The 27,199-nt window shown below is 41.6% G+C and overlaps 1 protein-coding gene across 3 annotated transcripts in view; it reads left to right on the top strand.

Moving 5' to 3' along the window:
* The window catches only part of FRMPD4 (FERM and PDZ domain containing 4), a 453,075-nt gene that overhangs the window by 351,574 nt on the left and 74,302 nt on the right, over positions 1-27,199 (top strand). For all 3 annotated transcript variants that reach the window (XM_054007791.1, XM_054007784.1, XM_054007798.1), the window contains exons 3-4: positions 1,392-1,552; positions 8,752-8,854. In XM_054007791.1, the coding sequence (XP_053863766.1) occupies positions 1,392-1,552; positions 8,752-8,854 (264 nt within the window). The remainder of the gene's footprint in view (positions 1-1,391; positions 1,553-8,751; positions 8,855-27,199) is intronic.

Here is a 27,199-nt window from a genome sequence, read left to right as displayed (position 1 = left end):
TGTCATATGTGAGCCATACTATACAAACTAGGAGAAAATACATTTGTAGTAATAGAATAAGCTGGGACAGGACAGCAGGTTCTTTTTTGCTGACTCACCCTAATGCAAATATTAGGACCCTGCACAGAGGTACAAAGCTGTTTCAGCTGACTCGCTCTGACTCAGACTAAGTCCTATTAGCGTCAACCATAGGGTTACCATACGTCCTCTTTTTCCCGGACATGTTCGGCTTTTCGGCACTCAAACCCCCGTCCGGGGGGAATTGCCAAAAAGCCGAACATGTCCGGGAATATGGCGGCTCTGCTCCTCCCCTGACTCTTCGGCTCTGTTTAAGAGCCGAGCTGCCCAAGCGCTATGGGCTTCAGGTAGCCCCCTTGCCTCCGGACCCTGAGCCCCCAGCCAGGCACTTCCCCTCCCGGGCTCTGGCGGCGCAGGGTCCGGAGGCATGGGGGCTGCCCGAAGCCAGTAGCGCTCGGGCAGCCCGGCTCTTAAACAGAGCCGAAGAGTCAGGGGAGGAGCAGAGCCTCCAGCCGCAGCCTCCAACCAGCACGATCTTCTCCTGCCAGATAAAGACTTCTGTTGTCTGGGATATGACTTTGATAGCTTAAATTAATTGATTTTAGCCATTTCTTATGCACAGAGTTTGAGTGTGACATTCTCCCAGAATAAACCAAGACTTATCTTTTTGAGGGTTGATTTTACCTAGTACTGTAATAAGACTGAGCTATCACCAATTGTTTTCCTTTCTTCTCTTCCCTTTCATTTTCCTTTCTCCTCTGTATTAATCTTCTTGCTCTGTTGATCCAAAAAACAAATGATCCAGTGTTCTAAATATACAATTGAGTGTTACATTTGTTTCCAGAGTGCTTGAGGCTGCTCAAATATATGCAAACTGTGCTGAACGTTTTATACTTAAGGCTACAGGTTGACTGGGTATGCCCTCTCCTCTCACACATATTACAGCAGAGAATTGGGCACTTCATTTTCTGGAATGTAATTGTAATGTTTTAAATAAATACAAGGTTGCTTTATTTTCCTCCTCTCCCCGGCAAATGGAGGATGAAAAATTCAAAATAAAAATGCTGAAACTTTGATTTTTCTCATATATTTAGAGTTGGTCAAATTTGTACTGTCAGATGTGGAAGTTGTGTGCAGGTATAAGTATTGGTTAGCAAGTTAGCTCTTTAATCTGAGATATTATCATCCTCTATGTACGAAAACAAATACAAAAGATTGTAAAACATTAAATAAGATGAGACTTTGGTTCTTTCAGAGAGACTATCTCAAATATTCCTCCTATCCTGTAAGTGCAAGGTGCTTGGCTTGTGTAGGTACCACAAAACCACATTTTAATGATCCTTTTCTTTTTTTCATTCATTTTTTCCCTACAGTCACATGACACAGTCGGCCACATTTGAAGACCCTCGAATAGAGAGCTGCCAAATCACCCCTCCAGCCCCTCGTAAAGTGGAAATGAGGAGGGATCCTGTACTGGGATTCGGTTTTGTGGCTGGCAGTGAAAAACCTGTTGTTGTACGCTCTGTAACACCAGGTATGATTTTTCCCCTTGCCTGGCCCCAAAAGCAGGGCTTTGAGACTTACTAACTCCCTTTCTGTGCTGGCTGTATTGCTGGCAGTGAGATGGATGTGCTCAGCTTTCCAGCATGACTGCATTGACTTTTAATGTTGTCTGCTAAGAGGTTTGATTTCTTTCTAAATTGAATTTAATTTAATAATTTTGAACTCGTATTTACACTGACTGAGGCCCACTGGGACTAAATACCATGGCACATGCGAGTACTATTAATGCATTCCAGTAACCAAGTGAATCATGAATGCTAGATAGCATTCTGAGGGTATGTCTACACTGCAATTAAAATCCTGCAGCTGGCCCATGCCAGCTGCCCTGGGCTCAGGGGCTCAGGCTGTATAATTGCAGTATAAGCATTCGGGCTAAGGCTGGAGCTTGAGCTCTAGGACCCTATGAGGTGGGAATATCCCAGAGCTCAGGCTGCAGCGCAGTTAAACAGCCCCGCTAGTCTGAGCTCCATTAGCCCGAGCCCTGCGAGCCTGAGTCAGCTGGCACAGGCCACCCACGGGTGTCTAACTGCAGTGTAGACTTACCCTAAATTCTGATATGCTTACATGCCTTTATAATGATAGAATGATGTCAGATTGGACTAGGGAGGTCTCAAGTGGGGTTCCACAGGGATCTGTTCTGGGTCTGGTGTTGTTTAATACCTTTATTAATTATCTAGATGTAGGTTGTAACGGTGTTGGGACTCACCACCACAGCGCCTCCTGCTGGTGACTCCAGGAATTAGCTCCGTCCAGTGGAGCACCCCCTCCTGGTGGTGTCCCATTCATCATCTCACCCTCAGTTGGCACATGGACCCGCATTGCTCCCCACTTGCAGCGTCCTTTTCGAGCCTCTGCCCTCCAGCAGTGCCCCTTAGTCCCTCCTCACCCCCTTCCGGGGGGATCAATCAGCTGTCTCTCTGCACCGCAGCCAATGTGGGCAACTGCACACCCAAAGTCATATCTCTCTTGGAAGGGGGTTGGTGCAGCCCAAGACTGCCACTCCCATCAGCCAGGTGTAAGGCAAGGGGGGGACCCAGGCCCGCCCACTACTCTGGGTCCCAACCCAGGGACCCTCTAGTGGCAGCCATCCTGCCCTCCTCCTCTCCCTCTGTCTGTCCACATCCCTGGGCCGCTTCCCCTTCAGCCTCTCGCACCGGCTAGGCCCTTCCCCTCAGGGCCTGCAGTGTGGCAAACACCAGGCTGGAGTTTCTTTCTGCTCCCCCAGGCCTGCCCAGCACTGCGCTCTGGGCAGCCTTTATGTAGGGCTGAGCTTGGCCCTGATTGGCTCCCAATAAGCCGTTTTCTTATTGGCTGTTTGTCTGCGCTGGCCTACTGGCCTGCTGCAACCTACGTTCTCAGGGATTGGGGCAGTCCGCCCCACTACATAGATATAGAGAGCATAATGATCAAGTTTGCAGATGATACAAAGCTAGGGGACAGTTGCCAATACTTTGGAGAATACAGCTAAAATTCAAAGGAAACTTGATAAATTGGAGGCTGGGCTATAGACAACAAAATGAAATTCAACAAAGACAAAAGTAAGGTCCTACACTTAAGGAAGAAGTACAAATACAGAATGGGGGATAACTGGCTTGGCAGCAGCACTGCTGAGAAGGATCTGGGAGTTGCGGTGGATCATGCCCTCAACATGAGTCAGCAATGTGATGCTGTTGCAACAAAAGCAAATGCAACTTTGTATTAACAGAAGTGTAGCATGTAAGTCATGGGAGGTAATAGTACTGCCCTATTCGGCACTGGTTAGGCCTCAGCTGGAGTACTGTGTCCCATTTTGATCACCAAAGGATGGAGAGCAGTGTTTTTCAGACTTCGGGTTGCGACCCAGTACTGGGTCGCAGCATGTCAGGCACTGGGTCTCTCTGGTCAGCAGCATCGACCGGGACGTTAAAGTCCCATCGGCAGTGCTGCCCAGCTAAGGCAGGCTAATGCCTGCCTATTTCAACACCGTGCTGCGCCCTGGAAGCGGCCAGCAGCGGGTCCAGCTTCTAGGCAGGGGGCCACAGGCCTCCACGCTGCTCCCACCCCAAGCACCAGCTCTGCACTCCCATTGGCCGGGAATGGGCCAATGGGAACTGGGGGAGATGATGCCTCTGGGCAAGAGTCGTGTGAAGCTGCTTGCGGGCCTCCACCTAGCAGCCAGACCTGCTGCTGGCCGCTTCTGGGGCACAGCGCGGTCTGCAGTGCCAAGACAGGCAGGAAGCCTGCCTCTGCACACTAGCTGTGCCACTGACCGGCAGCCGCTGGAGGTAAGCCCATGCCCCAATCCTGTGCCCCAATCCCCTGCCCCAGCCCTGAGCTCCCCCAAACCTGGAACCCCTTCCTGCACCCCAAACCTCTCATCCCTGGCCCCACCCCAGAGCCTGTACCCAGAGCCCTGACCCCCTTCTGCCCCCCAACCCTCTGCCCCAGTCCAGAGCCTCCCCTCCCACACCCTGAACCCCTCATTCCCAGCCCCACCCCACAGCCCTCACCCCCAGATCCCAACCCTCTGCCCCAGCCCTGAGCCCTACCACATCCCCAGCTCCACTGGGTCACGGGCATCAACAATTTTCTTCAACTGGGTTCCCAGAAAAAAGTTTGAAAACCACTGATGTAGAGAAACTGGAAAGGATCCAGAGGCAAGTGACAAAGATGATCAAAGGGATGGAATACAAACTGTATGAGCAAAGGCTGAAGGAATTGGGTATGTTTAGCTTGGAAAAGAAGAGATTAAGGGGGGGGATATGATAGCAGTCTTCAAATACTTGAAAGCTTGCCATAAAAAAGATGGAGAAAAGTTGTTCTCTCTTGCCACAAAGGGCAGGACAAGAGGCAATGGGTTCAAACTACACCATAGCTGATTTACATTAAATCTCAGGAAAAACTTAACTGTAAGAACAGTAGGACAATGGAACAGACTGCCTCGAGAGGTAATGGAAGCTCCTTCACTGGAGGTTTTCAAAAGGAGGTTGGACAGCCATCTGTCTTGGATGGTTTAGACCCAACAAATCCTGCGTCTTGGCAGGGGGTTAGATGACCCTTGCAGTCCCTTCTAACCCTACAATTCTATGATTCTGTAAGGGCTTGTATTTTGGAATATTGTTTCTCACTGCAGTCGTTCCAAGCCCATAAATTTGTTAGCAGCAAAAAGCCAATATCATAGTTATTATTTTTAGCCATTACTATTGTTAGACTTTACTAGTTGACCAACTTCATTTAAAGAAAGAATTTTATTCTATTTTTTTTCTATTCTGTATAGTTTCTTATACCACCCTCCTCACATAGTTTGTGAACCTCTTCCAGTAGTGCATTCAGTTATGTGACTAAACTATGTTATGTATGATTCTTTCTTCTCTCATCCACTCATCAGGGTGAGAACTGAGTGTTCAGCATAGGGTTTTATTTTGGTAGGGATTTTGTTGTTGCTGGGGTTTGGTTGTTTGTTTTTTTTATAGACACTGCACTGTGTTTATATTAGAGAAGGCAAGATCAGAGAAATGCACCTTGCACTTGTCGGGGAAGGTGGTGAGGTTTGTGACAACCATTAGTTCTTGGGTGAGTTCGTTCCACAATCTCAGACTGGCCCCTGAGAAAGCTCTGTTTCCTATATAGAGGAATTTTGCCTTTGTGATAGAAAGTTCCATTGTGCCTGAGGAATGGAGTTGTTGATCATGGTCTTCATCCTGAAGCTTTAGGCAAACTTACAGACATGCTGTGCCCAGGCCATAGATTGCCTTGCAGACAAGGACAAAGACCTTGAACTTTCAATATTCTTTTGGAAGCCAGTGTAGAGAGCAGAAGACAAGCAAAACTGCCGGTAGAACATCTAAATGTGATTTGCCCAGGTGTGTGTGCAAAATGTGTTTGTACTGCTTGCAAATAAAGCAAATTATGCAGTTAGGATCTGGCCCCCCTGAAGTCCTGATTAATCTCAGACAGTTCTTTTCCCCCAAAATAGCTTTATTTAGTGTAACTCTCATATTTAAAGACCAGTTGGGGAAGCATATTTATATTCAATCACCAAAGTAAGAGTGGGGACAAATACAGTGGAACCTGTGTGCATTTGTACATAGTGAAACTCCATTTATAGTGGATTCAAAAGTAAAATAAAACCTCCAAACCAAGCAGATATAAGCACAGCTTCAGCTTGTTGTTTGAATGAATTGTGTCCGGCAGTAAGAATTTTTTTCTTTTAAGATTTCATCTTCTGTTTTATATCATGGTTACAAAGTTTAAAGACAAGACATTAGCACAAGTATAATGTTTCATTTGAGGCTGTGACACTGTGCTCCTTTTCCGTGAGCTTGTTATGGGAAGCAAAAAGCTTTTTGTGTGCTTCCAAAGAGTAAAGTTGTTGTTATAGTGGTGCAGGAGTGCCACTATACTTAAGGTTGCATCATGACATCTGTGTAAAAGTTGATCTTTCTAAGTCCTCTAAAATCAACATGCTTAGTCAGATTTTTTGAAACCTGTTGTGCCTTAGCAGAGTACCAGGTAGGGTTAATAACCCAAATCTGAAGTCATTTGAGACAGATGTTCCCCAAAATAGATTTTTAAGTTTCTAGGTTTTTGTTTGTTTGTTTTTACCCAGAACTAGAGATCAAACTATTGATCTGATGCAGGTCAAAATGGTCTCAGTCTGTCAAGTTTTGCCCAAGGGAGTGCCTGGCACTCATTAAATCTTTGGAGGACTCAAACTGAGAACAGTATTTATGAAAATGTACATTTTTACACTGCACATGCACCAATACAGAAGAATGACTAGAGGGTCTCTTCCAACATTTTATATGCTTTAAAGCTAGACTCTTTTAAGTGCTTTAAAATCAAAATGGTTAATCAGATGCTTTGAAATTTGGTGTGCCTCATGGGGATGTGTGGAGTAGCATTGGTAATCCAAATTTGACCAAAAGGTTTCCCGAGGTACAGCCCTCCCCGCCTCCCCCGCAAAAAAGAATCTCCTTCTGCTGCCTTATACTGTTAAAGTGAGAAGTATTAACAAAGGGATGAATCACGGACCTCTTGATTGCTGTGAACTCACTCCTCAATTAATATAACTAAGAATAATTTCATCGTAAGTCCTCACCTAAGACAAAAGAAGTTCTGGACCGGGAGGGTTGCTACCCTTTGTGAGTCATGGCTAGCAATTTTCTTCTGGGGACAATGTAATCAAAGTATTAGTGGGAGTGGGGAGGAATTAGATCTGTGAATGCTTTCTGGGAGGGGAGGTGTATCAGGGGACGGAGGAGTGTGGGAACTGGGGGAGAGGAGTTTAGGGAACCAGTAATGTTATGGGGGGCAGAAATGGAAATGGATGGTATGGGAGGCAAGAGAGTTTGAGGACTCAGACAAGGGAGGCATGGCACCCTTTCAGCTCTGCCAGTGCACCCTAACTCCCTTGCACCCTGAGCTCTGCCTGTGCACTTCAATCCCCTCATCGCAACCACCCTGCTGCCTCAGCTCTGCCAATGCACCTCAACCCCCATAAACTGCACATTAGAGCCCTGCACGGGACTGTTTTTAATCCTGCAATACCCACTCCTACATGCTCCCACTATTATGGCAGCAGGTCCTGTGGGACCTGCCGGATCCTGGTCCTGCTGCAGGTCTCTGCACTAATCGGGCACAGGGCTCTATGCCACAGCTCTGACAGTGCACCCCAACCTGCCTGAACCCCAACTCCACAGCTCTGACAGTGCACCCCAACCTGCATGTGATGCATCTTGGGGGCATCCAGGGCTGTAAGTTTGTTGCCACATGCCTCCAGCACTCTCCTCTGTCTTTGCCCTGCAAGTTGACAATAGATGGCTCCAAGTCCCTTCAAAGTGTCCTTGTGTTTTCCAGCCACTGGTCCCTGGATGCCCACAGAAATCCCATATCCTCCATTCCCAAAGGAACAGTGTACCCCAGTTTACCAGCTTTACCTTAGACCAGTGGTTCTCAACCTTTCCATTCTACTATACCCCTTTCAGAGTCTGATTTGTCTTGCGTACCCCAAAGTTTCACCTCACTTAAAAACTACTTGCTTACAAAATCAGACATAAAAATACAAAAGTGCCACTGCACACAGTTACTGAAAAATTGCTTACTTTCTAATTTTTACCATATAATTATAGATCAATTGGAATATAAATATTGTACTCACATTTCCGTGTATAGTAAGCGGCTATCTGTATGAAATTTTAGTTTGTACTGACTTTGCTAGTGCTTTTGATGTAGCCTGTTGTAAAACTAGGCAAATATCTAGATGAGGTGATGTACCCACTGGAAGACCTCTGCCTTGAACCCCAGGTTGAGAACCACTGCCTTAGACCACTGCTCCAGTATTACACACAGCACTCGAATTCATTTATAGCAGATGATGATGTCCTCCTTGCTTCTTCAGGCTATTAATTCCTAACAGGAGCATTTCTTTTCCTGGTCAAAAACCTAGGAAATTCAGTGGCAAATAATTATGTTAATACAAAGTTAAGGTTGAGTTGAGCAAAACTCAATCTTCTGAAAACTAGGAAATGCGCAGTTAAGGTTGCCCATGCAACTGTAACCCTACCCTCTTGCAGCACTGCCACAATATGCCCTAGTAACACATATACCTTTGCTCGGCCAACCCCACAGTTGCTGAAAATGTATAGGCTCTTCACCTCCTTTGATAACCCATTCACGCTCACCTACAGGATTGCATCTAACACTATTAGAGAACAAAAAGGAATTTCCTGGTGGTCAGAAGTTTGAGTTTTGCTCATCTCAACCTTCTACAAGGGGATGATGTACCACCAAGAAATCATAACCTTACATTTCAGTAGAGTTGGAAACCAAAGCTGTTGGCCAAAGCTTTCATATCCGAGCGCCTAACATTAGAGTCCTATTGTAATTCCATAGCGGCACCTAAATAAAAGTGGCCTGATTTTCAATGGTGCTGATCACCTGAAGCTCCCATTGACTTGTTGGGGAAAATCAGGTCTTGGTTATTTAAGTGCCTAAATATAATTTTAGGAGCCTAACATCAGGCACTGTGGTATGTACATTTAGGTTGTTAGCTTTCTGGTGAGGGTGTATTATCAGCAAAGTGCTTTAGACCTCCAAGCCAAACCATATCTAATACCTGCACAATAGAGGAGGCTGTCCATGTGTTTATAATGGTCTACTAACCTCTGCTTATTTCTCACTTTTCTCCAGGCGGCCCCTCTGAAGGAAAACTTATACCAGGAGATCAGATCATAATGATTAATGATGAGCCAGTCAGCACTGCTCCAAGGGAGAGAGTCATCGACCTTGTCAGGTAGTTGATGCCTTCGTCCTACCAAATAAACCATGAGCGCAGTGGCTTACTGCCAGTACAGTCACTTGATATTGTGGCATTCTTGCCTTCTCAGAGCAGAGAAAGTGGAAAATAATGTTACTGAGCTTATAACAAATGTTGGTGGAATTGCGTATTACTGACGGGAAATTTCCTTACATATATACTGCGGGAGTATGAATAAATGTGAAAAAATATATTAAAGTATCTGCAAAAGAGTTGTGCTTGAAGGACAGGTTACCCTGATGATTAAGGGTTGTATAATATGCAGGGCTCTAAAAACCCACTCCTGTGGTTGCTTGGGTAAGGGAAATGTTGGAACAGGTTGGCGAGTTGATTGGGACAGGGTACAGAGAATCTGGCATTTTTGGCTTCTTCCCTGAGGGGTGGGTTGTGGGGACAATCCTTAGAGCAGAGTAGGCCAGGTGGTTTCTGCTTTACACTGTTTTTCAGGACAGTAGTGGAGTGGGACTAAAGAGGAAACAGAGTAGCCTAGGATATGGGGCTCTCTTACCTTCAGGGTTGGGAAAGGCAGGAAGAGGTGAGCTTGTGAGTGGATAAGTGCATATATGTGTCTGTGGGGAGGATGCGGAGGGGCTTTTGGGTAGTGCTTGAGTGTACGGCATGTGAGTTTGTGCGAGTAGCTATGTGTTGGGTGGGTGAATGTGAGGAATGAGGGGGATACATTATAAAAAGTACAAAACAGAGGGAGAAGGAGAGAAAGAAGATAGAGAACAGAAGACACGGTAGGAAAAGAAAGATGAAGTTTAGTGTGGGGTTGAGAAAGAGAGAAGGAAAAGATGCAACATGATGTATAGCAGTGGGAAAAAAGTGGAGTGAAACCATAGAGATAAAAGAAAGCATAACAAAACTCAGGAGCTGGGGTAAGTTAGAGTATGTTTTAACAAATTTATTAAATAGAAAGTTGATTGACAATAAATATAGTACACAGTTGTTTTAAACTTCAGAGGCATGACTCTTAGAGGGCAGTGTGTTATATGTATTTTTTTTCCCTTGGGCTAGTACGATTTTTCCTTGGGCTAGCAGGTGTCAGGGGAAATTTCAGGATCTGATTGTATACATTTTTTGGCTGATAGGTTAAATGGAGGGTCCTTCTCTCCAAATCTGGCAATCACCAATGTTGAAAGTAAATTGCCTGTGACGCTTTTCTAAAAGAGTCAGTTCTGAATTTCAATGTATGAACTTCCACAACAGCTGTGATTCTCTGGGATGATGCAGATCACAATACATAGGATGAAGCGCATGAGAGTTGGGGGCAAAGTGTTCTCAGTCAAGGGGATCTGGCTGTGGAATAAAACTTCTGTAGGAGACTGGGTGACTCAAAAGTTTACCATCTTTAGGAAATGCTGCATACCTTCCTTTTCAAAAATTATTTTCTACCATAGCAAGAAAGATACCCACAACAGTGACATGACATCCCTGAAAAATAAAAGAAAATAAAAAACTGTAACAACCAACTGAACCAACAAATAAAAACAAAATTCCTAAAACAGAGATCTATCACAAAAAGTGTTAAAGTCTCTATGGGGTCTATTTAGGAACTTTGCTATTGATTTTATGTGGAAGCACTGAGATATTACAGTGATGGGTGGCAGTATGAAACAGATAGATAGTTTTATGTAGTATAAAGGCAAAGAAGTTTCAATGACCAGTTAAATACTATCATGTTGTAGTTTATATTCTTTTCCTGATTGTTTGGGATGTATAACATGTAAGTCCCATTATCAACAGTGGGATACAGCCCCATCTCCCTCCCCTGGTGTCAGTAATTTACAGTAATAGGAAAAATAGACTGTCTAATTAGGATTGAGGCAAATTGGGTCTAAATATGAGGGAGGTCCGTCTGTGAAGGGGCATTGAGAAGCAGATCCATGTTGAATATGAAAGTAGTACTCTTTGATCATATTGACTCTTTAGTGTCTTAGCTATGCTGCTGTAAACAATCCTTTAAGTGTTGTTGAATTCCATCTTTTCATGGTGCTTTCCTTGTAGTTGAATTGTATCACTGCTCTCTACATGTGCCTGTCTCTGGGACTTTGTCAGAAGTTGCCTTTTCTTTGATGAGTTTCACAAAGGGCTGTATTAGCAGTATGTACATCATTCCACATAAAGAGCTTATCATCATTTCAACGTGGACATCTGGAATGATTAGACAAGGCATACAGTCACCACATCACTGCGCCAGTACAGTAGTGCATCGCTTTCATACCGTATCTAACCCAAGGTCATTCTTGGGTCGGACACATTCATATCTTTGAAAGCGATGCTTTGTCTCAGTTTGCAGCGCAGACAGAGGAAATTTTGAAATCTTGCTTTCTGACTGGTAGGCATATGTCTGCAGTCAGTGACAGGTAAGCTGTCTTCCCAGAGAAGGATATATATAAAAAAGATATAACCGCATAATATTGCAGGAGTGAGGGAATGGGGGGGGAGGAGGATGCATGACCTCATTGTATACTGCAGATCAGGTATAAGAACTGCTTAGCATTAGCTATGTGAAAGTTGCTTCTATCCAACCCTGCCAGGAAGCTTAGTGCAAAACCAAGAAAAGATTTGCTTTTATAGTTGTAGAGAATGGAAGAAAAAAAATCAGTCTCATTTGAAAATATAGCCGTCTTGTGCCAAATATAGAATAAAGCTTTAAAAGTGTTTTAACACAACGATAAAATGTTTTAAACTGAAATATGGGCAGGACTCAACATTTCAAACAAAAGTATATCAAAATTAGAGTTGTCGAGCCAAGTCTTGAATATTATATCAGAGTATAGATTCTTTTTAATTTCTAATTGCATACTAATCAAATTCAAGTAAATGTAATGGGGAAATTTCTTTGTGAGAACAGTATTGTTATTGAAGAGAACATCAAAATGGGGATATTGATTAAATGTAACTTTAAATTCAAAGAAAGAAAAGATTTATACTTCAGAATCCACACCAAAAAATGGTATCTGAATTGTGATGAAATTATATAGCTGTCTTTTCCCATTCTGCCATTAGAAAAGACCACTTTCCCAACCAGTACATTTGCGGCATTTGTTTCCTCAAAATTGCCAGGGGCTACCGTTTTGCTTCACTTGCTTTCCTTTGGAGTGGGTGCTATTAATGCCAAAGCTCCTCATTAACTTTTTCCTTCCTATGTGATACAAAATGAGTAGAAAATTATTGTGATATAGGGTGCACCAGCTTTAGTAAATGATGGAGGAGATACACTTAGTAGTATGAAAGTTTGCACTGTTGCATCACTGTATCTCTTCATGAAATCTTAATATTTTATTACATGACTTGGAGGGCATTTTAGAACTGGTTATATTAAAACTGGTAAAGATGTTAACCTTCCTATAAACTGCCTAACTCTGCACTGAAGCAACATCTAGGTAGTTAAAAGGTTTCTCATCAGAGACACAGTAAAGGATTTTTTTGTTTATCTGTTTTTAAGTAGTCTGTAAATTGAGGAATACTATTGCTAGGCTGTGAGGTCTAGAGATTAGCAAGGATGTACATTATATAATAATGAACTGTGTCTGTAGTTTATTCTCATCCATCTCATTTTCCTTGATTCCTTCTTTACTAGTAACATTTAATTAAAGTCCAGGTCATCACTGAAACCCACAGTTGCAGAGATATTGGTAGTGCATGGTTTGCAATTGTAACATGTAAGCTCTCATTATCTCTGGTAATGTTCGATGGCTTTGGGGCTGTATTCTACTCAGTTGAGCTATTTCAAGGAAGAGATACAGCAATCATGTTTATAATATATCCTAAAAAAGGCAGGTCACATTTTTATGAATAACTGGTGGTTGCATTTTAAAAGGGGTCTCTTCAGGAGCAAATTAGGGAAAATTGGGAAAAGGAGATGACTTGAAAACAAGTTCATTTATAAATGTATCACTAATATCTAGGCAAGGAGTAGGCAAACTGAATACCAAATAGAGTAAGATCTATTTAAAGAACAGACTGTGCAACATTGTAGCAGTAGCTGCAGATCTTGTTTTTATTATACAGCTGATACAAATACTGTGACTCTTAAATTCATCACTGAATAATTAGCTATCTCCCATACTAGGGGATAGCTTTAATGTCAACGCAGAGTTTTGTGTATTTGAAGGAGATGAACTGTGTCAACCTAAACATGTTATATGGTATAGAAATTAATTGCTGACTAAATGTTTGAAGTCCTTGGAGCTTCTGTAGTATTACATTTCTCAGCAACATTTCTTATTTTTATTAATTAGTTTAAAACTTGCATCACCACAGGTAAACAAGTCAATATAGCCAACTCAGTTTTATCATGGTTAGGTAATTATTTTTTAATGAGTCATTTGTCTCCTAATGTAATGTATATGTATGTAAGGGGTGTGTGTGTGTGTATTATGTATGTACGTAATGTAAGTATTTTGAAAGTGTTAATATTTAGGAAGTATGTGTGTTTTATATGTATGTACATATATTTTATATACACATATACTCATTCTAAGATTGGCAAATTAAAGTATTTTTACTTAGCAATATGTTTTAATGACGTTTACAATGTCTGTGACCCAAGGCACCCCTGTACTCACCCTACACACTCCTGCAATAATATTTGTTCAAAATATGTCTTCTGAGGTATCATTTGAAAACTAACACCACAGTGGAATATATGTAACAACAATTTCATTGTGAAATGTATGTAACAACATTATGTGTACAGATATAAACTCTCTCTCTGTAATGTTACTAGGACATGTTTAAGACCAGACAGCCTAACATAGGTAAAGGGAATAAACAGGTTTGCCTAGACAAAGCAACAAGTTTTTACCTCAATTACTTATTAGCAGTAAACAAAGCCATCAAGCTAAACTAGCTGGGTTTATACTGAACTCCAGAGACAGAGAATTAACATGTCTCGTGCATCCCAGACAGACACAAGAGACTGAATCACCAGGAGGCTTTCCTTACTTTTAAGACAAAGACAATTCCTTTGGGAATATAAGGGACAGAGAGAGACTCCATCTTGATCCTTCACCTTAAAGAGACAGAAACCAAGCAATTTGTTCTCTGTGATTGGTTCTGGCCACGTTGGCCAGTAAAAAGATGAAAAGACTGTGGATGAGGAAAAAACATCTTGAAAAAAGATGGTATCCTGCTAGATGAAGTTTTAAACTTTTAGATGTGAGTTTTCACTTTTATTTGTTTAAACAACGAGGAGGCCTTGTGGCACCATAGAGACTAACAAATTTATTTGGGCATAAACTTTCATGGGCTAAAACCCACTTCATCAGATATGGAGTGAAAAAAATAGTAGGCAGATGTAGTAGTCTCGGCCGGGGTTCGGCCCTCAGCAGGGCTGTGGGGTATCCCACCACCTCGCTACACAGGGGCTGAGGCAATGTCTATAGCAGCCCAGGCCCTAGGTCAGGGCGGGACTGTAACCAAATAGTCAGTCAGACAAACAGGCCCTTAAGGGGGTCAGTGTTTGTAGCAGCCCAGGCCCTAGGTCAGGGCAGGGCAGCAAGCAAATAGTTAGTCAGTAACCCAGGCCTTAAGCAGGGGCTGGGTCAGGGTCTGTAGCAGGTCCCAGCCTCTCTAGACCAGGGAAAAAGGGGGGAGTCTGCCAACCAAGGAGTGGGTGGCAGGGGGGACGCAGGCCCTCCTACTCCACTGCGTCCCAGCCCGGGGCCCTAGCAGTGACGGACGTTCGCTGCTGTCAGTGGGGATCCTGGCCGCAACACACTGACATCGGCTCTGGCAGTGCAGCAGCCAGACTGGGGTCAGCTGCCCCCGGGCTACTTCCACACTCCCCCTCGTATGGTACCTGGGCCGTCCTAGTGTCGTCGGTGCTCTCCACCAGCATTGGCTCTTCTGGGTAGGTAGCGCAAGGTAGGCTCGGTTCCTCCTCAGGGTAGCAGGAACGGGGCAGCTTTGCTAGTCCTCCTCAGGGTAGCTGGCACCGGGCAGGCTCGGCTCCTCCTCGGGGTAGCTGGCACGGGGCAGGCTCGGCTCCTCCTCAGGGTAGCTGGCGTGGGGCAGGCTTGGCCAGTCCTCCTCAGGGTACCTGGCGAGAGGTAGACTTGGCAGGCCTGGTAAGTCAGCAGGCCGGTCGCGGCCTGCGGCTCTCTCCCAAGCGGGAGCTCGGCCACGGACGTCTGCTCTCTCCGCCAGCATGTGCTCCACTGAGCTCTGCAGGCGGGCTTTTATACTTCCGGGTCAGGGCTGTGACCTCTAAGGGGCGGGTGCCGGACCCGGTGGCTCCACCCACGTTGGCAGTAGGGGAGGTTCGGCCCTCAGTGGGGCTGTGGGGTATCCCACCACCTCACTACAGCAGGTATAAATATACAGCACATGAAAAGATGGGAGTTGCCTTACCAAGTGGGGGGTCAGTGCTAACGAGGCCAATTCAATCAAGGTGGATCTGGCCCATTCCCAACAGTTGACAAGAAGGGGTGAATATCAACAGAGGGAAAATTACTTTTTGTTGTGCTAACAAGGCCAATTCAATCAGGGTGGATGTGGCCCATTCCCAACAGTTGACAAGAAGTTGTGAGTATCATCAGGGGGGAAATTAATTTTTGTAGTGACCCAGCCACTCCCAGTCTTTATTTAGGCCTGATTTGATGGTGTCAAGTTTGCAAATTAATTCCAGTTCTGCAGTTTCACGTTGAAGTCTGTTTTTGAAGGTTTTTTTTGTTGAAGAATGGCCACTTTTAAGTCTGTTATTGAATGTCCAGGGCTGTCTCTACCTTTATTCTTTTATTTGATATCATTTAATCCATGCTCTTTAATAAACTTATTTTGCTTTCATTATAAATCATCAGTGTTGGGTAAATTCCGTAAAGTGTGTGCTTCTAGTAAGCTGACAGGTTGTAGAGGCAGAGACCCTAATACTTTTTCTGTGAGGGTCTTGTGAGAGGGACTGGTCCCTACAATGGGACAATTTTGGGCTAATTCAGGGCTGAAAGGGTTTTAAGGTTAGCCTGCGTTTGGGTAACCTGGTTGTGCAAAGCCAGGGTGAGTCTTGTCAACTGCTAGGAAGCTGTTGGGACCAGAGCTCTGAACCAAAGCTACACAGCCACAAGACACCAATTACTAGGCAGACCTTAATGCCTTACTGGCCTGGGTGAACCCAAAATGTCACAGTGACACACAAACATTTTCACCCAATATAACAAACTCCACCTCTGCTGAATAAAAATAAAGTTTGGCTATTAAAGGATTTGATAACAGCACTCTTTGCTTTAATACCACTGTAAATGTAAAAATTCTTTCCTTTTATTAAAGTAGGCCTCCAGTTCTTTCCATAAATAGTCTGGTTTTTTTCTGTTGCAAAACTCACTCATAGATCATTGTTTGTTTCTCGTTTCAGTAGTGTTTTCTTGGGGTTATTTTTCTTGGTATTTGGATGTTTTATTAGAGGAAAACGTATTATTTTCATGTTAGAAAAAAGATGGGGTCTCTGAGACTAATTTACTGCTGTAATAACAGTATTTCAGTTGTTGCAGTATTCCACGAAAAGACTAATTGCAAATTAGAACAACTGAGGATAGTTCAATCCATTATGTGATGTCAGCCCTATTTCATATTTAAGAGAAGTGACTGAAAACCACTTCTGAAGTAACCATTGCCTTGGCAAATTAGCATATCCTGCAGCATAAAGATCTGGAAGGTTCTTTCCCTGTAATTTTACAATTTCTTTTTCGCTCTAATTTTACAATTAAAGAAGGTGCATATTGCATTTAATCACTACCATGGGATTTAAATACAGGATGCATCTTCTTTATCCATCTACCCATCATGGCTGAACATGCACACTGCTATGGAGTTTCACTTGATAGACTGTATGTACTCGCTTGATGGATATGGATGTCACTCTATCGTGGCAGGTAAAAAGAGATTCTTTCTTCAACAACAACATAGCAAAATAAATAAAATCAAATATAGTCAAGTACTACCATATATTTCTCCAAGATATTACATATCGACCAAGACATTTGAAATCTACTTTTTCCAGTAGATCACATGTATGTTAAGTCAGTATTTCAGTAAACCAGTGCTTGTGGATTATTACTCTAGCCTAGTATTTGTAAGTATAAGCGTGCTATATATATGTGTCTGCGTGATGGTATTGTACTTGCAGCTCAAGTGGATAAATCCAATAGCACCAGGTACTACATGTTTTGTTTCAGGGTTTGGTGTGAACCATCATTGTTCTGAGCCTTTGAGATTTAGTATTGAACGTGTTAGAGAACTCACCGATAGAAGGGGTGAAACCCATTGAAGTCAGTGGGTGTTTTGCCTTTGACTTCAAAGGGACAAAGATTTTTACATAATGGGCACCTCGAGTCACGTCAACTGAGAATAGAACTGGGAGTCAGGACACTAGGGTTCAATTCCTGACTGGCTCTGTGAGATTAGAGACATCACATAAGCCGCTTGATCACGTTAGCCTCAGTTGGTCATCTGTAAAATGGGTTTAAAAATGGTTACCCACCTTGTTAAAGCTCAAGAGCTAAAGATGGGGAAATCATCTAAAGTATTATTTGTTATTATTAAAAACTAAGATCAACCATAGAAGTTCTTTTTTTTTTAAGTAATTATGTCTGAAAAGAAATGCGCACACATTCACACCTACCTTTAAAGAGCAGTAAACTGACCTACTCTATAAAGATTTGGGCACAAGCAGTGAACAAAGTGAAATGCAATAATCAAAATGTTCAGAACGTGATCCCTTCATTCCTTTATTTTTATAAGTCCTCTTTCAAATTTATCAGGCTGGATATTTTGTAAAACCAGCAAATTGTCAGTAACTAACTCTGACCTTTTCAAAATTCCTGGGTTTGATGTGTCATCCAAATGAAGTATTATGCCTCAGATGACATCATCATGCCATGTTACTCTTTGGAAAGAAGAATTATCGCTGATAAATTTCAGGTCAGCTATTCAGTAACAAATTGCTGTATGGTTAGTGAACACTATAGTTAGGACAAGGAGATGTGAAATGGCTGTGCTAAGAGCAAAGAAATTGTGCAAAATGACTTTTTTGGATGGAACCAACAAGGATAGCTTTTATCTTTCCGGTCTGATGGAAGCTGACTTCCCACTTACCTGAAATTTAGACAAAATTAAATCTTACTGGGAATATGTAAAAATAATAAAATGCAGAAAACTAAGATTAAGATGCTTTAGAATCAATGGGACAAACTGAAAGTGTGATTTTTATTGTCTTTCTCTCTCCTTGTTGTGCTTTGATAATAAAATCTACATGGTAGTTAATCAGGTTTTGGGGATCCCTCAACATGTACATGTAAGAGGACAGGTTACAACGAAGCATCAGAAGATGGTAGAATGTCTGATATCTCTATTGATCAAGATACACTGGCAAGTGAATGACAGACATGGGTGGATTTAAGCAAGTGTAGTTTCTGAAACTATTTTTGTTTCCTTTTTAAAAATGAACTAGTTTTCATGTCAATGGTGTATCTTTAAGGGCCACATTTCCAAAAGTGCACATATTTTTCACAGACCCATTTTAATTGTACAAATGCATAATGTGTGCATACAAGTCAAGGACTTGCTGCTCACCTGCCTGTGAGTAAAACCCAAACTTTCACATGTGCATCAAGTATTGTCTGAGTACTTTTTGCTCATGCTTATGAATTTTTCGCTTTACAATCAAAATGAAGTACTTCTGACGCCAATTCTTAGAGCTGGTCCAGAAATTGTTGTAAAAATATTCTCTTGCTTTTCAAAATGGACATTTTTTTGCCAAAATTTTCTGACAAGTTCTACCAATTAACCAGACAGACAGAACCAGAGAACTGCCAAAAGGGTTAAGCATATAAAGACAGATTTTTAAAGGTATTTAGGTATTTGATTTCAATAAGAGATGCCTAATTACCTTTTAAAAATTTGGACCATAATTGAATTTCAGTGGCCAAAAAGGATGAATTCCCAGTTAAGGCAAATGATAGAAAGGAAAAAGGAGTAGCAAATACAAATGGTCAAAGATAGACTCCTTGTAAGAGAAAAGATTTGCTGAAAGCTTCTAAAGGCACTCACCGTGGAGTCTGCCAGACATTTGAGATAGAGAAGACCAGAATCCAACTGTGAAAGTCCTACGTTCAGCCCAAACCTGTCTTTATATTGGGAGTGATGATAGACTTGCTCCAGTTGATAATACATTTCAATAATGGAAAAAAGGGTAAGAGATACCTAATTTGAGCTTGTGCACGTTTTTTTCTTCTTAGTCAGTTTCCAAAGTTGATATTTTTTAGCTATTTGACTTTCTACTTGCGCTAACATGTTCCAGCCTCCACTGGACTAGAGGAAACAGCAGCAGCAATAACAGGGAAACGTTTAGTCAGATTTTATTTCATACAGAGTGTCTCCCTCAGGGATTCAGTATTCTTACTTTGTCTTCATATTATACCTTATATAAAATAAGAATTTCAAAAATCAAACCTCAGAGATGGAACCCAAAATGCAATAAAAACTGACAGCTTCTCCCCACAGGCAGATTTGCTGTACAGTGTGTCGCTAGTAACAGTATGTGATGAAATGTAAACTGTTTTGTTAGTTCTTGTACTTCTTTCCACAGGCTGGAGGCTCTGAACTATTTTACCTTCTCTATAACAAAAAATCATTTTAGTCCATTGATTTCACTCTTATTTCCGGTAATTCAGTTTAATTAAACCAGAAGGCTCAGTGAAATCCAAGTTTGTACTGATTGCAGGTCAAACAATAAAGAACTCAAGAGAGGCAAAGGTCTTGTCACCTCCTACTGCGAGATGTTACCACAGTACGACATCCACTTTTCTTTAACTTTTCTTTTAACTTTTCAGCAGGTCTTCTAGTCAGACCTCAGTGCACAAAAAAGACTTTTTCTCGGGGGGGGGGGGTAAAATGGTACCATTGGCTGAACATTCTTGTGTTTTTATACTTTACTTATAGAAATAGGAGCCATGAGGCTAAATCCCTGTAGTGAAATTTTCACTCCATCCATTCTGTTTCTCTTCAATGTTTTTTTTTTCCTGTGCATCACTACAATATGTCTGACCTCACGGTTTAAAAAAATTGTCAATATTGTCTGCCCAAAACTTTAAAGAGAATAACAACAAGTCTTAGTTTTAGAAGACAGCTCAAAATATTAAAACCACTTGATCAATCTGTTTTGCTCTCCAGATACTCCTGAATTCTTTAGCTTATGAACAAATCTCTGCCCTTTTCTGCTTTTTTCACTATGTTTTTGACAATGTTGTGTGTTTTTAAAGTTGGCCTTTTAGACTAAAAATAGTCTCCCTCCCTCTTCCCGCCCATTCCTCTTATGCTCTTTCTCTGAAATTTCCACTTGTATCAAAAGCCTTTGAATTAAATATTGGTACAAATAAATTAGTAGTTTTATTAAGTCATAAGATAATTGAAACTATTTATGAATGTACCATAGCAACCATGATCATATGACATTTTCATTTGAGCGACTGTCCAGCAGACTTGCTGAGGTCAGCAGTAATTCACATAATTGGCACAGAATCAAAGAAGGAAATAAGCTGTATATTGAAACCAGGAAATGGAAAAAGATAGGCAAGCTCCTTTTAAGCATTATTTTTCTGGAAAAAAAGAGGCAACATATTCTCATGTTTAAGTATCTAAATCCTATTCAATGTATTAGGCATGTTTACAGTATGCTAATATAATTTAAGACCTTTCTCTATAGAACAAATACTGTATCATAAATATGTTGTTTGTGTGTATATATATGTAAAGATACATACAGAGAGATGGGAACATGACTGTGTGACATGGCATATAAAGGTTTTATCAGCATAACTTTGGTATGCTTCCATTGCTCGTAAGTAGCAAAACCCCAAGGTTATGCAGGTTATCCCAAGTGAGAACCAATTAAACCTTTTTTGCCATCTCATATCACATGTATTGTGTTCATGCCATATATGTGTTACAGGAAAAACTGTTTTGTAGACTTTTGAATATTTATTGGAACTATTTTTGTATCCGTTTTCTGATAAAGTCAATGGCCTTAATTAGCATGAGGCCAATTGACCTCAGAGAGCGTTAGAATGACCTAAAATTGTTACACATAAAAAATGACAAACTTTGAAATATGTCATCTTGAGTCCTTCCACTGGTAGCAGCACTTGGTGTGTGTCCCGTAGGGAAGCTGGGAATTCTCCCTTCAAAGAAGCTCAAACTAATTGATTTATCCAAGAGAATGTTAAGGGGTGACTTGATCACAATCTACAAGTATTTATGTGGTTATTTAATCCAACAGAAAAAGGCATAACAAGATCCAATGTTTGGAAGCATTAGGAAGATGGGAATTTCCCTTTTCCAATGAGATAAAGCTCTTATTTCAAATCCAAGTTAGTCATGTATGGAAAATCTGTCTCTGGTCTGGGACTGAATCTAGTCCATCCTAGGCACTAAGCTGGAATAATTTTGGCAAAAATTCCGTATATTAGCCGAGGAGGAAGCAATGTTTCTCTGGCAAATTACTTTTCAAAAATGGGATTGAAACTGCGTAGGGGATGTGACTATTAGAATAAATCCTGGGGCATACTGATTAATGGGCAGATGGCAGGTGAGGAAATCAAAGGTGCACGATAAATTTATCACATGCCTCTGTAGATTTATCAAATGATTATTACCTCCACATGTAGATAGATAGGTAGATTAGATTAGGCTCCTAAATCCATATTAAATAGCCTGATTTTCAAAGTACTTAGACCCTCATGAGGTACCATAGAATATATCTACCCGTGCGACTGCACTTTATGTTCACAAATTGCTTCCTATTCTATAGTTATAACTTTTGCTTATTAGGTTAAATAGACAAGTGCACAAATAGACACAAATCATAACAAAAATACAAATTACAATGTGTTAATGATGTACACAATGGGTTTCTTAAAAACCCAAAATCATTCAGTGACTAATTTTTAAATTTTGGTTTAGAATATTGCAATGTTATAGATGCATAAATGTAGGGATTAATTTACCTTTTGAAGACTGACAGGTTTCAGAGTGGTAGCCTTGTTAGTCTGTATCAGCAAAAAAAACAAGGAGTACTTGTGGCACCTTAGAGACTAACAAATGTATTTGGGTATAAGCTTTCGTGGGCTAAAACCCACTTCATCGAGGGCTCCATCCCCATGTCCCGCTTGGGGCGGGGGAGGAGGGGAGCGCTGGCAGCGCGCGAGGGCTCCATGCCTGTGTCCCGCTTGGGGCGGGAGGGGGGCGCGCCGGCAGCACGCACTGGCTCCATGCCCATGTCCCGCTTGGGGCAGGGGGCGGGGGCGCGCGAGGGCGCAAAAATATCCTTGCGCCGGTGTCGGGTCAGGGGGGGGGGTGCACCTGAAAGCCCCGCCCCCGCAGCTCTGATTGGGCTGGACTCAGCCACCCGCATTGCTGGCTCCTGTCGGCGGGCAGGCACGCCACTGGGAGCTGCCCCAGGAAGCGCCGCCACGCCAGCCTCGGGACTTTGGCGGTGATGGTGAGCGAGCGGTTAAAGGGTGTCCCGACCAATGTGCGGTTGGGACGCGAGACAGATGTGTGCATGGGGTTTAGAATCCCCCCGCATGTGGCCCGCAGGTGTTGTGCAGGCCTGATTTAGATAAAGGCACCTTTCTACAATTGTTTACTTATAATTATTATTTATTTTGATTTATAAACATTCATAGGACATATCACATCCAGAATATGCAAACATAGTTTAGTTTTGAATTTTATACTATCAATATAGTACATATAGCAGGGAAAAATGGGTTTCGCTTCCTTGGAATACCTTCCATTTTCATCTGTCTGTATATGGTACTCCCAGTGGACACCCATATGAGGAGATTACACACCTGCCCGCAAGGATTAGGTATATTGATGGGAAATGGAACTGCAATAGTCAGAATGGCTGGCCTTTGGGATGATGTTTTATCATAAAATTATGTATCTCTTAGGATCAATATGAATAAACATCTCTTTAAAAGATGTTACATTTTTATTTTATCCCTGTGTGTTCTATAAATCAGCAGGATAGATATACTGCTGTTATAAATAATTTTGGAGGCATTTTGCATAAGGTCTGATCCAAATTCTATTGAAATCAATTAAATGAGTTCCACTCACTTCAATTGGCTTTGGATTAGGCCCATTTTGCTGGAGAACTATTATACTATACTTTTCCTAAGTAAACTGAGGGCTGGTGCACAAGCCATGTGGCTTTGCTCTCTTTTGTGGTCCCTTTATAAATATGTTTGTCAAACATTTCCTTTTACAATCCCTTGGGGAAGGGAGCATTTATTGTTAGATAGCAAAGGATTGCATGGCTTTAGTATATAACATGGCACACAAAATAATATGTATTTTAGTATTTTTATGGTTGGGAATGTTCTATTGTTCACACGCTTAAAATCAATAAATAGAATGTTAAAATATATTTTTTTCCTTAAAGGATCGGTCCTTAGATGTGCAGATGGCATCAAGTCACCAACAAATTCTTGAGCCATTTTGTTAGCAGATTAAATGATGTTTAAGGTACAATAATGGTCAATTGCAGATTAGTATTTTTTGTTTTCTTCACTGGAGTGTTTTGTTAGTGAGATGTTTTAGTAGATTAGGCACTGGGGAGACAGGGAGGCAGCACTGTCACTTCTAGCAAATTATGTTTTAATAATTGTAATGTGCTACATATTGTTAATACCATGACATTTTCTTGAGTCTCCTTACATTAAATTAGATACAAAAGGGTATAGTGACCATAGCCACTTCTGTGTGATATAACAAACTAGTGTACAAGTGACAATGGGTAGGCTTTGCATTTTGCTGGTGGAATTACATTATACTCCAACGTGAGCAATGTAAGAAATTCACGTCATCCTGTCCTGTTTATTTGATTCCTGAGTGAATTAGCAAACATACCAAGCTGGGAGGGGTTGCAAGTGCTTTGGAGGATAGGATTAGAATTCAAAATGATCTCGATAAACTGGAGAAATGGTCTGAAATAAATAGAATGAAATTCCATAAGGACAAATACAAAGTACTATACTTAGGATGGAATAATGAATTGCACAAATAAAAAATAGGAAATTACTGGCTAGGAAGGAGTACTGTAGCAAAAGATCTGGGAGGTATAGTGGATCACAAACTAAATATGAATCAACAATTAAATACAGTTGCAAAAAAAGCAAATATCATTCTGTGATGTATTAGCAGGTGTTTTGTCAAAAAGACATGAGAAGTACTTCTTCCACTCTACTCAGCACTGGCAAGATCTCAACAAGAGTTCTGTGTCCAGTTCTGGGCACCACAATTTGGGAAAGATGCGGACAAATTGAAGAAAATCCAGAGGAGAGCAACAAAAATAATTAAAGTTCTAGAAAACATGACCTATGGCAGATTGAAAAAATTGGTTTGTTTAGTATGGAGAAGAGAAGACTGAAGGGGGACAGGATACCAGTCTTCAAGTATGTAAAAGGTTGTTATAAAGAGGAGGGTGATAAACTGTTCTCCTTAACCACTGAGGACAGGACAAGAAGTAATGGGCTTAAATTGCAGCAAGGGAGATTTAGGCTAGACACTAGGAAAAACTTCCTGATTTTAGAGTAGTTAAGCACTGGAACAAATTACCTAGGGAAGCTGTGTAATCTCCATCACTGGAGGTTTTTAAGAACAGGCTAGACGAACACTCCTCAGAGATGGTCTAGAATAGATAATAATTAGTCCAGTCTCAGTGCAGGGGACTGGACTAGATGACCTATCAAGGTCCCGCATTTCTATGATTATGATCATATAGTCTGATCTCCTACATAACGCAGGGTAAAGAACTCACCCAGTAATAATGGAGATATCCCATCTCCTAGAACTGGAAGGGACCTTGAAAGGTCATCAAGTCCAGCCCCCTGCCTTCACTAGCAGGACCAAGTACTGATTTTGTCCCAGATTCCCAAGTGGCCCCCTCAAGGATTGAACTCACAACCCTGGGTTTAGCAGGCCAATGCTCAAACCACTGAGCTATCCCTCTCTGCAGCAAGCCCATACCTTCTGTTTGAGTTATAGCTCTGTTTTAGAAAGATATCCAGTCTTGATTTAAAGACTTCAAGTGATGGAGATTCTATCACATCCCTTGACAAGTTGTTCCAATGCTTAATTACACTCACTGTTAAAAGAAATGCACTTTATTTCTAGTCTGAAAATATCTGGTTGCAATTTCCAAACACTGGATCTCATTATGCTTTTTCTATTAGATTAAACAGACATCTCTTCCCCATGTAGGTACGTGTAGACTGGATCAAGTCACGTCTTAACCTTCTCCTGGACAAATTAAATAGATTAAGCTTCTTAAATCTCTCATATAAAGCATGTTTTCCAGACCTTGAGTCATTCTTGTAGCTCTTTTCTGAACCCTTTCCAACTGTCAACATCCTTTATTCGGTGTGGATGCAGTATTCTAGTATTGGTCTCACTCATGCCATCTACAGAAGTAATACCACTCCTTACTCCTGCTTGATATTCCCTGGTTTGAACATCCATGGATCGTGTTTGGGAACTCATGTTCAGTTTATCATCTATCATGACGATGACCTGAGGCACTGAGAAACTAAGTGACTTGCCCAAGACCACACAAGAAGTCTGTGGAGGAGCTGGTAACTGATCTCTAACCACTATCGTATACCTTAACCACTGGACTTTCCTAGGTCTGCACCCAACACTAGGCCTAGCTCCCAGAGGGACTTTAAATAAACATAAGATATAGATACTTCAAAGTCAATCTCTCTCTCTGTTTTATATAATAAAGGCAGATTATGACTAGAACAGTTGCAAAATGGAATTTCTGTCCCCTAGGAAACTCTGATATTTCAACACTTGTTTTGTTCCAAATGGAGACAAAAATGTTGAAATATTAAAACTGTTTGTATAAGGAAAAGAGTTTAAAAAATTCAATTTGAAAATATAGAAATATTTTGGTTTGTTGACCTAGAACACAGTTTTGTTTCAGATCAGTTCTACATTGATCTGCATCCTCACCCGCCTTATTACCTCATGCTTCATTCTCCCCTATAGATCCCTCTCCTCAGCTGTAGTACATCTCTGATTGTACCCAGGATCTCCCGCTTTGACTTAGCTGCACCAGAGATGCTTTGTTTCTATTTTCCCAGGAGAAAATTTCACTGAAATTGATCTTCTCCTGTAAAATATTGCAATTTCAATTAAATTTAATTTTCCATTATGTTGTAACCTAAGAAATGTAGCTAACTGTGATAAAATATTTTTACACAAATACAACATATATCATAAAACAATATTTAATCATGATACACACAGACTTCAAAAGAATGAGGAGTACTTGTGGCACTTTAGAGACTAACAAATGTCAGCTACACAATAGGCTGGGACTCTAGTTACTGTTTACCAGCTAGCAGAGATGATGCATTGGGGGGGGCATGTGGGGTCACAATCCCCCCCCCCCCCCCGATTTGCTGCTTGGCTTGTACTGAGCATGCTCAGTAACACTGCTGAACCTGGCTGCCTTCACTCTAACCCCCTCCCATCAGCAGGCATGAGTCCTCTTTGCCAGCTAGGTTGTAAGGAATGTCTTCCTACCTCATCACAGCTGCCTTCTCCTCTTGTGTTATTAGGGTGACCAGACAGCAAGTGTGAAATATCGGGACAGGGGTGGGGGGTAATAGGCGCCTATATAAGACAAAGCCCAAATATCGGGACTGTCCCTATAAAATCAGGACATCCGGTCACCCTATGTGTTATAGGTGAGAGATCATCACAACAAAAATGTTTTAGAACTCTAATTCACTTTTTACCACTTTTGCTGTTTGTTTTTCACTTTCCTTAAGCTGCGTGGTGTTTCACTTTCCATTCCAAAATGCTGTTTGGGTTTTGGGTTTTCAACCCTGCATAGGAAATGTTTCCTTCTTTAAAACTCGTATTCGTTACAATGTAGATTAAATCATCCTATCAGAACCTTTGGGATTTTGACATTGTACCTTTAAAGGGAATAAATTGTATTGTGCTCTTTTAATGGGATTGCCTTCTTCCATAGGACATCCATCTTGGCTTAAGCATTAAGCCCACCAGACATTTTTTAGCATCAGTTTACCTTTACATTCTGTTATGCTCACTGTCGCATTGTTTGCAACTGCTGAAGTTCTAATGGAGTTAATGAACTGAGATGAAAGGCAAATGACAGCCAATGCACCTACAGTACCATACACAACTGTTGAATGTGTGTTTGATCATAAATATTAATAAATAGTGTCCTCGTTACCCAGCAAGGAAATGTAAGAATTTACAATACTGGATCAGAACCAA

The sequence above is a fragment of the Malaclemys terrapin genome, chromosome 1 (genome assembly GCF_027887155.1).
Source record: "Malaclemys terrapin pileata isolate rMalTer1 chromosome 1, rMalTer1.hap1, whole genome shotgun sequence".
In the NCBI taxonomy this organism is placed as follows: domain Eukaryota; kingdom Metazoa; phylum Chordata; order Testudines; family Emydidae; genus Malaclemys; species Malaclemys terrapin.
The sequence above is the reverse complement of the archived record's forward strand: the minus strand, read 5'-3'. Positions and strand labels throughout refer to the sequence as shown.